The following is a 14,965-nucleotide window of genomic DNA, read 5'->3' as shown; positions in this document are numbered from 1 at the left end:
GATCTTTACCCAAATGTTGCCTTATTAGTAAGGTTTGCCCTGATTGTTCTATTTAAAATTGTAACTCCTTTCCTACATCTGTCCCCTTTTCAGTTTTATTTTTATTAGCGCTGATCACAGACATCCATACATTTTACTTATTTAGTTTATTGTTTACCTCTCTTCTTCCTCAGAATGTAAATCCCATGGGGACAAAATGTACATCCTTTTTGTTCACAAATGTATCTTCAACCCCTAAAACAATATCTGACATATAGTATGCTTTTCAACAAGTGTTTGTTGTCTAAATTAATGAAAAGTCTAGGTGATAATTTCGGGTATGGTTCTCAACATGTCATTAGAACTCTGTCTCTCTCAGCTTTGTTTTCCTCTGCATTCGGCTTCATTAACAAACAAGCTTGAGAAATGTGTATGATGGCAGCATGGCCACCAATAACTCCACGTTTACATTTGAACAATTCAGCAGCACTAATGGAAAGAGAGAGCCCCTTTCCTGATTGTGAAACTCTTGGAAATGAGTCTTATAGTCTGGGCTTGGGTCAAATGTCAATCCCTAAGCCAGTCTCTGAGGTAGGGTAAGAAAATGCTGCGATTGTTCAGACTAAGTCATGGGGCCTCATGGGATGGGGGCGGAGTTCAGTTCCACTTGGTCTGAGAACAGGGGAGCTGTGGTTCCCTAAAAGGAAACCGGGCGCTATCATTGGAAGAAGGTGGATTAGTGCTATGCTGGCAGAAACAACAGGTATTCCACCATATCATCAATGATAACCTACCAGCCCGCCTAGCCTGGAACAGGATTCTTTTCTTTCCCGTACATTTTCACATCCAGTCAGAGGAACCTCTGAATTTTGCTAAGAGCCTCACCTCCGATATGTCCTTTCACCTGTCAGTTAAGGTCCTCCCTATCCCTCGATAACCTACCCAGTTCAACTATGACCTCCCTCATGATGACTCCCAACAGACGTGGTCTCTTGCCCTTTTCTGAGTATTATAATAGTTTCTACTTCTCTCGTAGTTAGCTTTGCACACTGTGCCCTATATTTATTTGCACACACTGTGAGCTCTTTGTGAAAAACGTCTGGGTCCATTTCTCGGCGCCCACTCCAGCACCTCACACCCGCCTGCAACCGAAGAAACTCAATGCTCATCCGGGCCACTAGGGCGCGCTCAGCGCCAGGCACGAGGCCGCAGAGGGCGGGAGGCGCTGTGATTGGCAAATGGGACTGTCAATCGGGCAAAGCGGGGGCGGGGCGCGTCGCACAAGAGGCCTGTGGGCGGGAGGCGGGGCCTGCATGAATGGGGCGCGCGGCGCGGGCTGCAGTCGGCGCACGCGGGGGGAGCCGGAGTCCAGGCCGGGAGTGGGTGGGAGGAAGCTAGGACGGGGGAGGAAAAAGGCACGGCGTGGGGGGGGGAGGCGCGGCGGGAAGGGGCAGCGCCGGGACAGCTAGCCGAGAGCGGCGAGGCGGCGAGTGTGAGCGGGAGCCGGTCGCTGCTGTGCGGGTCTCTTGGGTGCTGGTATCTGCTGCACCGCCTCCGCCCTCGCCGTGCGCTGTCGTCTGCGGGACCCGAAGAGCCCCAGGCGTCCCCCGACGGGGCCGAGGAGTCGGGACAGGGGTAGCCGCCGCTGAAGGAGCAGCCGGGTCCGAGCGGCCGAGCCCAAGGTCCCCGGACTTGGAGGTGGGAGGCTGAGGCCCCCGAGGGGGCCCCGCCGGGATGGGCAACCTGGAGAGCGCCGAGGGGGGCCCGGGCGAGCCGCCCTCTGTCCCGCTGCCGCTGCCGCCCGGCAAGATGCCGATGCCTGAGCCCTGTGAGCTGGAGGAGAGGTTCGCCCTGGTGTTGGTGAGAGAGCTGAGCCCGGCGCCTTCCCCCTCCTACCAACCCCTGGTCCCGACGCTCCGGGTGGGACTTGGTGCGGATTCCCTGGTTCGGCCTACCCCTCAGGGCCCCCGACAGACCCCGGCCTTCAGTGCATTTCTGGGAAACCCACCGCGGCCGCTGGCCGCCGGGCAGCCCCGTCGGGGTGGGGGTGGGGACGCTCAGGATCTTCGGGGTGGGGGTGGGGGGCGCTCAGGATCGACGCCTCAACCACTGGACAGTTAAGAGGAGGAGGGGTCCCCAGGCCGTACCCCGCTCCGATCAGTACTGCTCCGTCCCTCGTCCCCCTTCTGCTGCCCTTCTCACCTCTCCTTACTTCCCAGTCAGTCGCCCCAGGTCCATAGAATTCTCATTCCTAAACCCTCTTCTCGCTCGTGCGGGGGACTTCTGAAGCTTAGGGCTGGCCCACTCATCCTAAGTAAGGAAGAGCGCCCCTAATGTTCCCAGGGAGTGGGTCCCACTCCAGCCCAGACCAGATGTTTGAGGTGGGGAGAGGGAATGGGGAGGGGGCTGGCAGCTCTTGAAGGGGTTGGAGTAAAGCCTGATGCCATTCTACTTATTTTCAGACTAAAGCCTGCTGGCGTCCTGCTAACTTATAGTGGATTTGCTATAAGGGCAGAACATGTGGATAAGCCATTTTACTAGTGTATTTTTCCAACTGAAACAATACACAAACCATCCCACCTCCTTTTTTTTTTTCATTTTGTTCTCTTGTTGAGCCCTAGTGGCTGGTTTGTGTTCTTTTGCCTGTGCATCTTTTCAGTGTTACTGTAGCTTCCAAATAATATATATAGATGGATTTTTAGAGCTGACTTTGGGGTTCTTTGGTGTGGGGATTGGACATTGATGTTGGTTGGTGAATGGATAGAGAGGATCTGAGCTGGTATCATTGGGATAGAACTAGAGAATATGCTGGAACTGAAAATGAAGTTTTGGAGAAAGATAGAAAGTGAACCAGCTGATGGGACATTTGCGAACAGAAGTAAACCTTTGAGAAACTTGGGGAAATATTTCCCAGTTCCCTTAACTCTCTAAGAGGCAGTATTAATGCTGATGTTATTACTGGTATGGCCTGATGGGCCAACTTTGCCGTTCCCTGTGAGGAGGGGTAAGTTGTGGACTTAGCAGCCTTATTGGATTTCATCTGCCTTGGAATAGAGAGATTAGATCTACTGGCAACAGTGAAGCTGTCTAGAGATCCTGGCTTCTCTGGTGTTGGAGAGCCTGACATCAGCCCACTGGCACCAAAGCCAATTCAGAGAGGGTCCATGGTGTTCCAAGGAGAAGTGGTGCTGCTGGCACCTCTCTGACCGCCAGCTGTGCAGAGGGGCACAGGGATCTGGGGCACACATCCTGAGGCCCTCCACATTTCTCCACCCTCCTCAGGGGGGTGGGGTGAGTCACTGATTACTAATGTGCTGTGGCCATCTCAGAGGCTGAGGAGGAGAGACTGGGACTTGGTGCCCTTGAGAACAAGAGCTCAACTGTTGGGGAAAAGAGTGGGAGAGAATATGCACTCCAGTGGGGGCGTGAAAACCCCCAGCAAATGGGCATGAGCTAGCCACAGAAAGAGAAAGGGATGGCCTGAGGTGAGCTGAGTGGGGGGGCTGGCTTAGCTAGGGGCCGTTTGTTGTGAGAGCTCAGAGCCAAAGTCCATCACATAGCATCGGAGCTTGGTTGACCAATTTGTTTAGTTGGTAGATTGATGGCTTAATATTCACAAAATGCATGTAGTATCCTGGTTCCTAACCAGAGAGCCCAAGTCAAGCAGGGAACTGGACCACCTACTTACAAGCCTTCCTTTCTGTATAAAGTTTTGATTTCTTTCCTCGTGGGTTTTGTTTTGGTCTTGTTTCTGTGTGCCTGAGCTGCTACTGATGGGGGTTGGAACAGGGAAAGCCAGGGCTAGTTAGCTGTTTCAGGGGTAAAAAAAAAAAGGGGGGGGGATTTTACCTCAATTTTCCAATACAGGCTAATCATGCTTTCTTGAGGTTTTGAGTTCTCTGGGTGCTCTTGATAGGTGCCGTTTCTCCTATCCTTTGTGAATAGTACTGGCTGTGAGTTGAATGGTTGGCCCTGAAACAGGCTCAGGTGTATTTCCTAAGCAGTTAAGAAAAGTCATAGCATAGTAGAAAAAGCAAGAGCTCTGTCTTAGCAAATGTCTCAACCTCCCTCAGCCTAGATTTCCTCATTTGTAAAATGTGGCTAATAATTCATGTCCTGGTGAGGTTGTGAGAATTAGACGAGCCCATGTATGTTCGGTACTTGGCACCTAGTAGATACTCAGTATGAATTAGCTTCTTGTTTTCATGGCGTGAAACATTCAAAGAAGTTGTCCTTTTCTCACCTTTTTCTTATCGGCTTCACCATAATGGATTGGTTTATGGAAAAGCAATTTGGGAGTTTGTTGAGGCAACATGCTGGTGTCCTGGCTAAGTATATGGACTTTCAGTTCAAAGTGCGATACTTTTCCATAGTATCCAGTTAGAGATATTTGACCTTGAGCAAATTACTTAATCTCTTTGAGTCCAAGTTTCCGCTTCTTAGAAAGGGGATAATGATAGTATTTCCCACATGAGGTTGTGTGGATTTATATGAAATTGGAAATCAGGTGCTTAGTTAGCAGAGTCTGGCATCTACTATATGCTCAGTAATGGTAGCTTTTAAGTTTGCTGCTCTCAGCAGTGACTCAAATATGAGATCACTTGTATTCCCAAAAAGGGGTTTTAAGCTCAGAAATCTGTTGAAGCCAGTTACCCCATTCTGCATACTCAGCCTCAGGATATGCCTGCTGCTGTCAGGGAGGGCTTCCCCATCCACTATGTGTCTGTGGAAACCCCCCTGAAAAATACCATGGCTGGGGGAAGTTGTGTCAGTGCTGAGTCAAGACCACAGGCTCCCAGCTTTCTGTTGCAGACACATGATCTGACCTGCAGGCCTGTCAACCTGGATTGGAGAGCTCGAGGTCCCAGGCCATGAGATGATTTGTCCAGAACATCAATCTCGAGAGTCCTAACCCAGCCCACAACCTAATCCAAGGCTTCCCTGCTGTGTGATGTGTGATGCGGATGAGTCACAGGTGTACTGAGATATTGATTCCCCTCATCCCTGGGGGTAACTGAGGTCCCCGGTTGGTCCCCTCTAGTTGGGAGTAGTCTCCACCATTTACTCTGTGTACCATGGAGTCCTGGTGACATAGTGATTAAGTGCTCTGCTGCTAACCAAAAGGTCAGCGGTTCGAACCTACTAGCTGCTCTGTGAGAGAAAGACATGGCAGTCTGCTTCTGTGAAGAGTACAGCCTTGGAAACCCTATGGGGGCAGTTCTACTCTGTCCTATAGGGTTGCTATAAGTTGGAATCAACTTGATGGCACACAACAACAACTCTGTACAAATAGTATTATTTTCTAGGTGTGCCCTGATGTGAAAAAGGTTGTGAAGCTGCTGTGTTATGCTGTTTCTTTGTGATCCTTCTTTTTTCCCATGTCTGAGCAGCAGCTCCATTCTGTCAGGCGTTGGGGAGTGTGGGGATAGGACAATTATTGGAGCTCCTCTTTATTAATATGAGAATGGGAGCCAATCTCTGCTCTGATAAAGCTCCAGCCTGTGTTTTGGTCCCAACTAGACTACTACCCATGCCCAGTTTCTCAAAAGCTAGTATTTTGGCTGATACTGGGCTTTCTTTAGAGAGAGAGGGGAGGCAGAGGATTCTAAGGGCTCTAAAAGGACAGCTATCTGCCTTTCCTGTGTTTGTACTGCTAATTTTTCTTTTTGTGACTTACCACAGATTTGAAACTGAAATTTGAGTTCTGACGCCAGAAAAAGCTCTGGATGTCCCTTACGAAGGAGGCTTCCAGAGCAGGAGGGTGGGGTAGTGTGATGGGTGGGGGTGCTGTCCCTGCCGTGACTCCTCCTCTCACGTATCCCTGGTGTTGACTGAGGACAGGGCCTTTGCTCTAAGTGTAGTGTTGATGTGGGAGCTAAACTGCCCTGGGTGCTGGTTGTCTAAGAGGCTTTAAGGGGCCTCCTTTGACACAGAGAGGGGCTGGGAAAAACTGGGGCTAAAGATCAGGTTCCACATCGCCATGGTGGAATTTTTTTCCTGGTCTTGGGGATTATGGTGAATTAGTTCAGGCTGGAATAGGACTTGGGGGAGGAAAAGGGCCCTAACAGCAGCTGGTCGGAGGAGCCCTCTTCTTGTTCAGAGACCCCACCAAGAAGACCCTAGGCCACAGAGAGGGGCCTCATTACCTTGACCTTTCCATCTTACTCTGCCTCAGATTGGATGAGGTCAGGGGGTGGGGGCTGGAGCCAATGGAGTAGACTCCTGTCATTTGGGAATGTTTTCGTTGCTTAGAGAGAGACTCAACTTTTTTCTTTCTTAAAGTAATATTCATTGTCTAAAGAAAGTATGTGGCAAAACATGCATATTTTCTCTACTTTCTTTACCAAACGAAGCCAGTGTATTTCAAAACCTTATTTTTTCCCCCTGCATAGGGTTTGTGATAATAATATATTCATATATTTGGAGCCCTGGTGACACAGTGGTTAAGAGCTTGGCTGCAACCAAAAGGTCGGCAGTTTGAATCCACCAGCCAGTCTTTGGAAATCCAATGGGGCAGTTCTACTCTGTCCTATAGGGTTGCTATGAGTAGAAACCGACTCAATAGCACTTAAGAACAACAACAAATATATATATAGTGTGTGTATATGTATATATATACATATATATATATTAATTCTTTCTGTTATTTCTCTAGTTTTCCCAGGCTCTTAAAATAGTCATTGTAAGCATTTTAAAGTGCTGTACAATGGCTCATCAAGTGACTGCTCCCTTGTTTACTTAACCAACTCTGTATTGTTGGACATATAAAACATTGTTTGCCATAAGGAAAATATTAACCTAAGAGACAAAAAGGGACACATAAACCAGAGACACCGTCAGTCTGAGACCAGAAGAACTAGATGGTGCCTGGCTACCGCCAGTGACTGCCCTGACAGGGAAAACAACAGAGTCCCTGACAGCAGGAGAAAAGTGGGGTGCAGAACTCAAATTCTAGTAAAAAGACCAGACTTAATGGTCCAACTGAGACTAGAGGAACCTCAGAAGACATGGCCTCCGGATTCTCTGTTAACCCAGAACTAAAATCATTCCTGAAGCCAACTCTTCAGACAAGATTAGACTGGACTATAAAACATAAAATAGTGCTTGTGAAGTGTGTGCTTCTTAGTTGAAGTAGATACATGAGACTAAATGGGCAGCTCCTGTCTGGAAACAAGATGAGAAGACAGAGAGGGATAGGAGCTGGTTGAATGGACACGGAAGTCTGGGGTGGAAAGGGGGAGTGTGCTGTCACATTAAAGCAACTATAGACAGATAACAATATGTGTATAAATTTTTGTATGAGAAACTAGCTGAAGCTGTAAACTTTGACCTAAAGCACAATAAAAAATTAAAAAAAAACAAATGTTGTTTGCTTCTGTTTGCTATCATAAACAATGCTGTGATGAACAGCTGGGTGTACAAAGCCTTTTCCACGTTTAGAGTTTTTTCATTAGGATAGAAACCCAAAATTGGATTTCCTAGATTGTAGGGTATAAATTTTTTTGAGCTTCTAGATACAAATTTCCAAATGGCTTTTTTAAAAGGGAGTAATGCATGTGAGTTTCCCCTAAGGGAGGAAGAAGGACTGAGAAAAACTTTTTTCCTGATTATGAAAATAATACATGTTTATTAAGCAAATTTAGAAATGTCTGAGAAGTATAAAGAGAAGAATTAAAATCACCTATAATCTCACCATCTACTATTAACATTTTGATGTATAGGTATATATTTTTACAATTAGCATTCATATCATTTTATAAACTGATTTTTTATTTACTATTTTAATCATTTTCTTTTTTAAATATTCCTGTGTCATGGTTTCATGGCTGCGTAGCACTCTATAATATAGATACACGGTATTTTATTACTGCCTTTCCTTGCATTTTTCATTCATTTCTTTTGCTATTATAAATAACACTGTGATGAATGTCCTATGCATTATTGTTTGCACACCCCTCTGATTATTTCCTTAGGATAAATTGCTGGAAGTGGAATTATTGGCTCAAAGGTTATATGCTTTTTAAAGGCCTCGGAGACCTATGCCTTATAAAAAAGTTATACCGATTAGATTTTCCATTGATAGTGTATGAATGTCTTCCTTTCTCTATAAACTAACCATTACTGGGTGCTTTAACTTTTTTAAAACCATGGCCAACTCAATTAATTAGAAATGCTACCTTATTTTACTTTGCATTTCTTTGAACATTTTATCATAAGGGTTTTGGCCATTTTTTGTTCGTGTTCATTGCTCACTGTGGGGCATTTATTACATATTCAAATGTCTGTGTAATAAATGTGTACATTTTGCACGCTTTTTATTATAAAATATTTTTCACATATGAAAAAGCGTTTATAACTATTATAACCAAAACCAAACCAAACCCAGTGCCGTCGAGTCGATTCCGACTCATAGCGACCCTATAGGACAGAGTAGAACTGCCCTGTAGAGTTTCCAAGGAGTGCCTGGTGGATTTGAACTGCCGACCCTTGGGTTAGCAGCTGTAGCACTTAACCACTACGCCACCAGGGTTTCCTATAACTATTATATAAGGTTAAAATAATAATAAAATGAACACCAGTGTATTCACTGTGAAATTCTTAGAATTTCTTCCTGCCCCTTAATTTCTTCTCCCTGCCACCTTATCTGGTATGAAAAAGCCCCTTAGCTCAGGACTTGTTGGGTCTGTGTTCACAGCTGGGACAGTCCAGGTGGCAGCCACAGCAGTGCTTCAGAGCTCTGTCTCTAGGGAAACAGGCGCTACAACTGGTGAGAACAGGAAGTGGTCTAGGTGGAAATAGCTAATCTTTTCAGTGAAGTGAAAAAAGAAGCCAAGGTGGAGAGGAAATGAGACCACAGATCCGCCCCTGTCCCTGATAGTGCCTGGGAAGTCTGGCCAGAGTCAGGGCCCTGGTTCAGTGGTTGAGACCAAAGTATCCACCCCAGAACTGGCTCAGGTGGGCTCAAAGAACAGTGTTGGCTGTAGGAGGCTTGGTGTCATCTGGTCGGCTGGGCTGGTCACCTCCATTCTGGGGGAAACATTTCTCCCAAGTCTGAGCGAGCTGAAGCAATGCTAGGGAAAGGCTGGGGGTTCATTCCAGTTCGGAAATGCGCTTCAGAGGAGAGGGAGGACTTTTTTTTTTTTTTAATATAAGAGGGTGCTGTCTCTACACAGCCTCCCCATCTCCTCACTGGGTACTCCAGGGTTCCCTCCTAGTTTGAATAGCAGCTAAAGATGGGAACTTGGGGGCTTTAAGGTTGTCATCTCTGAAAGATAAAAGTGGATTCTGGAACAGAGCTGAGCTCAGCAGCTAGAAATCCCGAGTTCCCGTTTCCTGTCTTTGTCTTTTTTGCCTCAGCAAAGCCACATCTTTGTATCTTGTTTTCCTCTCACGTGGGACAGTGAGTCCCCCAGAAAGGTGTGGAGGTGTCAAGCTGCCTCCCTGTCCTTGAGATGCTCTTGTGGTCCTTTCCTCCCACCTTCTCTACTTCTGTTCTCTTTCAGAATCCTCCTCATTGCGGATTCTCTTTTTTGTCTTCCATCACCTCACAACAAAGTGGTGGGACAGGAGACTGTGTTGGGTAGCGGAGGATCTGAATACAGTTTTTTTTGAGGAGTTTCTCTCCTATGCCCAGCTTAACTAATATGTATACTCTCCTTAATTTATAAGTATTTTGAGGTCCTTGAAAGGTATTTTAAATAATGTTCAGAACCAAGAGGGGCCTAACCAAATTATTTAATGGCAGATTTTGCCAGTAGAGGAAGGTAGGCTGTTATATACTAGTGGTGGCTCAGTTCTCCACACCTCTTCCTCCTGCTCCCATCTTTTTTGGAATTGAGGTTGGTGGTCTTGCCTCTGGGTCCTAATGAATGTTAACAGGGAGGGTATGTACTCTGCCTCCTGTACCTGCTCATCTCTGTTCAAATCCAGAATGGGGAGTGTCATAGTCCTCTTCCAACTGCCCAGCCCTTCTCTAAGAGCTGTGTGTGAGCCTGATTGTTTGGATACTTTGATGAGGTTTCTTGTGAAACCTAAAAAAAAAAAAAAATCTGTTCTGGGAGGAAGTAGCTGGTTTTAAGACTCTCACTGGCCCAGGGTGACTTGAAAGAAAGAGCATTAGTTTTGGAATCAGAAAAATTTGAGTTCTAATGCAGCTTTACGATCTTTTAGCTGAATGACCTTGGGCAAAGCCTGTAATTTTTCTGAGCCTATTTCATCCGTTATGAAATGGGTGATGATAAAACCTATGTTACAGGGTTTCGAGGGTGCTTAAAGTAGATACCGTGGAGCCCTGATGATGCAGTGGTTAAGAGCTCAGCTGCTAACCAAAAGGTCAACCATTCGAATTCACCAGTCACTCCTTGGAAACCCTACTGGGCAGTTCCCCTCTATCCTATAGGGTCCCTTTTGAGTTGGGATAGACTGAAGGCAAAGTTTGGTTTTAAAGTAGATAACATAGTGAAAACATGTTGTAATTTATAAAGGTTCTACAAATGTTTGTTGTATAAGTTCCATAAGTTAAAGTGGTTTTCAGCTGGGGGAGGGATTATCCCTGAAGGGTGTTTTGGAAACAAGTGAGAGTGTTTTTGGTTCTTACAATGAGGCTGAGTGCTACTGACACTTAGTGCCTGAGGGCCAGAGATGTGTGGGCCAGTCCCACATGATTAAGAATTATCCTGCCCTAAATGCTGATAGCATCTTTGTTGAGAATCACCTTGTACTTCTCTGCTGTCTTGTGTTCCGGCTGGGGATGAAGTTTCAAGAGCAGTAAAAGTGAAGGTAGATCCATTGTTTTTGGTGCTCTCTTGTTTTTCCCAATTCCTGTTATACCCTTAAACCCTATGGGGCAGCTCTACTCAGTCCTGTGAGAGTGCTATAAGGTCGCTATGAGTCAGAATGGACTCCACAGCAATGGGTTTTGGTTTATTATGCCCTCAGACAAAAGGTATACTTTTTATTAGCTGTAACCCTGGAGCCCTGGTGGCGCAGTGGTTAAGAGCTTGACTGCTAACCAAAAGGTCAAAAGTTAGCAGTCCAAATCCCCCAGCCGCTGCTTGGAAATCCTATGGGGCAGTTCTACCCTGTCCCACAGGGTCACAATGAGTCAGAATTGGCTTCCCAGCAACGGGTTTGAATTTTTTTTTTTTGGAACCTTATGTTGGAGCTCTGATGGTACAGTGATTAAGAACTCAGCTGCTAACCAAAAGGTCAGCAGCTCGAATCCACCAGCCACTCCTTGCAACTCCTATGGGGCAGTTCTACTCTGTCCTGTAGGGTTGCTATGAGTCGGAATCGGCTCGATGGCAACAGGTTTGGTTCTTTTTTTTTTTGAACCTTAGGTTGGAGTCCTGGTGGTGCAGTGATTAAGAGCTCAGCTGCTAACTGAAATGTTGGCAGTTTAAATTTACCAGCTGCTCCTTGGAAGACCTATGCGGTAGTTCTACTCTGTCCTGTAGGGTCGTTGTAAGTTCGAATTGACTCGATGGCAATGGATCTGGTTTTTGGATCCTTAGGTTTAGGATCTCTGGTGGCGCAGTGGTTAAAGCACTGGGCTGCTAACCAAATGGTTGGTGCTCTGAACCTACCAGCTATTCCACGTGAGAAAGATGTGGCAATCTGCTTCAATAAAGATTACAACCTTAGAAACCCTATATGGCAGTTCTACCCTGCCCTGTAGAGTCGCTGTGAGTCAGACTCTACTTGACCACAAGTGACTTTTGAGTTTGGTTTTTTTCCTTAGGTTTAGTGCCTGTACTACACTGTGGGCTCTCCCCTAAAACTCATCAAGGAGCAGTTTGGGGTATATGTACTAGACTTCTGACCTACCTCCACCCCCGGGTTAATTCCTTAAGCCAGGGTAAAAATTCTTCTGAGAATATGTTTGGAAGATCTTCTAACAGTGCGTTTGATCTTTTGGGTGATAGATTTCTTTGAAAATCTGATTAAATCTGTGTCCCCTAACCTCCTCCTCAATGCATATGTGTACCCAGTATTTTGGGGGTTTAAAGCTCATTTTTGGATCTGCTAGGGAAGCCCTGATTTCTATCTTGGGGGAATGGGAAGAGAGGGCTAGGCGAGGAGAGGCTATTGCTGAGCTCCTTGATAGAAGCTGTACTGTTGATACTTTGTAAGGGGATGCAGCCCTGGTTATCATTTCAGATAAAATGATGCCTCTGTTCCTTGTTCCAACAAAGAGAGCTTGTTGAAACTTGGCTGATTCCCATTCAGAGGAAGATATTCAGGTCCCTAGACATTTTGATTGAACTTCCATTAAGGACCCTTTGTGGTAAGGTATATCCCTTTGCAGGAGCAGTGGTGGTTTAATAGTAGAATTCTCCCCTTCCAAAAAGGAGGCCTGGGTTTGATTCTGGCCAGTGGACCTCAAGTGCAGCTACCACTCATCTGTCTGTGGTGGTTTGCATGTTGCTGTGATGCTGAACATCAGCCAGTGAAAACTCTCTGGATCACAATGGTCTAGTCCCATTGTGCATGGGGTCCTCATGAATCGGGGGGGCAAGCAGCTGACCTGCCAATTTGTTCTATTACCCCTCTCTCTACCCTCCCATCCTTTCTTCACAGAACAGCCAAAATAATCTTTTAAAAATATAAATCAAATAGCATCATTCCTCTGCTTAAAAACCTTTAATATCTTTCCTTTTACACTCTTGGAAACCCTGGTGGTGTAGTGGTTAATTGCTACGGCTGCTAACCAAGAGGTCAGCAGTTCAAATCCACCAGGCGCTACTTGGAAACTCTATGGGGCAGTTCTTCTCTGTCCTATAGGGTCGCTATGAGTTGGAATCGACTTGACGGCAGTGGGTTTTTGGGTTTTTTTACACTCTTAAAAAAAGAAAAAAGCTAACTCCTGACCCTGTCTGTTAAGGCTGTACATCATTTGGCTGCTGCTGGACTCTTTAATCTCGCTTGTCCTCCTGTTTACCAAGCTTCACATTAGCCTTCTTTCAGTTTTGGACAAGCTCCTTTCTGTGTCAGGGACTTTGCACAAGCTGTTTCCTCTCCTGAATACCCTTTGCCTGGATATTCCAGTGGCTCAGTCCAGGTTTTACTTCAGGTCTAAGTTTTTAAAATGCCATCTCTCAGAGAGGCCCTCCCTTATCGTTCTCTATCTTAGCGTCCTATTCGATTCTTTTATTTTATTTTCCACTTTTAAATTGTTTGTTTACTATCTGTCCCTCCAGACTGTTGACACGATGAGAGCAGGGACTGTATGTTTGCTTATCACTATATGGTCAAATACCTGCACAGGGTGAGGCATTCAGTACATGGCTGTGGCTAATGGAAATCTCCAAGATGCATGTATATACAACACTGTATATATAGTGGAGTCCTAGTGACACAGTGGTTAAAAGCTACGGCTTTCTAACCAAAAGGTCGGCAGTTTGAATCCACCAGCCCCTCCTTGGAAACCCTATGGGGCAGTTCTACTCTGTCCTATAGGCTTGCTGTGAGTTGAAATCAACTTGGAGGCAGCAGGTTTTATATATATAGTGCTTTGTAAAGCTACATATGTACATTTGCTTGTATGTAATACATAGAAAAAGGGTCTGGAAAAATCAACACCAAGCTGTTAACTGTTGTGATCTATGAGGGGAACAGATAGGGTTAGGGGCTGAACAGTGATTCATTTTTTAATTCTATAAGCTTTTGAGTTGATTGAATTTTCTGCAAGTATGTTCTTACACACTTATTCCTCCTTTAAAGGAAAAGGAAGTATAAAAATGAGGGGGAAGGGAATTCAGCTTTTAATACAAAAAAAGAAAGAAAACTCTCAATTCTCTGTACTGAGTCAAAAGAAGAGAGCAAGAGGGAGAAAGGACACCAGTGGGGTCCACAACTGGCCACAGCCCATTCCCTGCCCTCTACTGAGCTTGGCACTAGTTTTCACAGTAGAAAGAATCCTAAGAGATACTGTCTTGCCCTGAGACTGTGTTTTAAATTCTTTAAATGTAGGCATGATTCTGGCCCCCCAGATGTAGAGAGGTTGTATATTTTTAGCCTCTTTCATTCCCAGGCCTGCAAAAGCTGTGCCTTCAGCTTTAGCAGAGCTACAGCAGGCAGTCAGCAAAGAGAATCATTTACCAGAGCTCTGAGCTTCACTACAGCTAAACTTCTCAAAGTCAAGTCTGTTCAGTAGCTCTGACCCTTGTGTAAGCCAAGTTCTCTGGATTGTTTTCTCCCAGGAGTTAAAGATAGCTAATAATTTTAATTGCTAACATTTATTGAGTGTTAGTGGTTTTTTTTTTTAGTGGTTAGACACCGTGCAAAGCACTTTATATACGTTATCTCATTTAGTCATCACAACCTTACGAAGTAGTTATTATTGTTATCTCCATTTTATATGAGGAAATTGAAGCCCAGGGAGGTTAAATAGCTCACCTGTGATCACACAGCTAGTAGGCAGTATAATCAGGATTTGAATCCAGTCTTTCTGACTCTGCCCACATTCTTAACTACAATCCCCTCTTCTTTCCAGGGTTGGTCCCCTCTTGCCCTCAGTACTGCTTTGGAGAGGATTGTGAATATAGAGGAAGTTCCAGAACAAGTTTTCCTTTGCTAGGAGATGTAATGGAAAGATTTGGGCTTTGGAGTCAGCCAGATTTGGGTTTGAATCCCAGGTATGGTGCTAGGACATTCTGTTCAAGTATTTTTATGTGCCAGTGATATCACAGGGAATGTAGTGGTGAAAAACAAACGTTGCCTCTGTCTTCATGGAGTTTAGAGGGAATGACAGATATTAAACAAATAAATACTTAATTACAAATTATAATATGTTCTTGGAAGGAAGAGAACAGGTTGCTAAGAGAGAGCGTGACAAAGAAGACTTGATTTAGGTTGAGAAGTAACAGCTCAACTCTAAGTGAAGGTCAGAGATGGCCTTAGAAGTCTATGAGACTTTCTACTTGAATTTTCCTTCTATTCTTGACTTATTAAAGAAATATGTCTTGTGTGCTTGCTGTATACACAG

The 14,965-nt window shown here is 45.3% G+C and overlaps 1 protein-coding gene across 5 annotated transcripts in view; it reads left to right on the top strand.

Moving 5' to 3' along the window:
• The first annotated feature begins 1,407 nt into the window (after positions 1–1,407).
• FMNL3 (formin like 3) overlaps positions 1,408–14,965 on the top strand; it is a 57,253-nt gene continuing 43,695 nt past the window's right edge. For all 5 annotated transcript variants that reach the window (XM_049883040.1, XM_049883037.1, XM_049883039.1 and 2 more), the window contains exon 1: positions 1,408–1,839. In XM_049883040.1, coding sequence (XP_049738997.1) covers positions 1,714–1,839 — 126 coding nt within the window. In that variant the 5' untranslated portion in view covers positions 1,408–1,713. The remainder of the gene's footprint in view (positions 1,840–14,965) is intronic.

This window comes from Elephas maximus, chromosome 4 (assembly GCF_024166365.1).
Source record: "Elephas maximus indicus isolate mEleMax1 chromosome 4, mEleMax1 primary haplotype, whole genome shotgun sequence".
Lineage (NCBI taxonomy): Eukaryota > Metazoa > Chordata > Mammalia > Proboscidea > Elephantidae > Elephas > Elephas maximus.
Note: the sequence above shows the minus strand (reverse complement) of the source record. Positions and strands in the feature narration are given on the sequence as shown.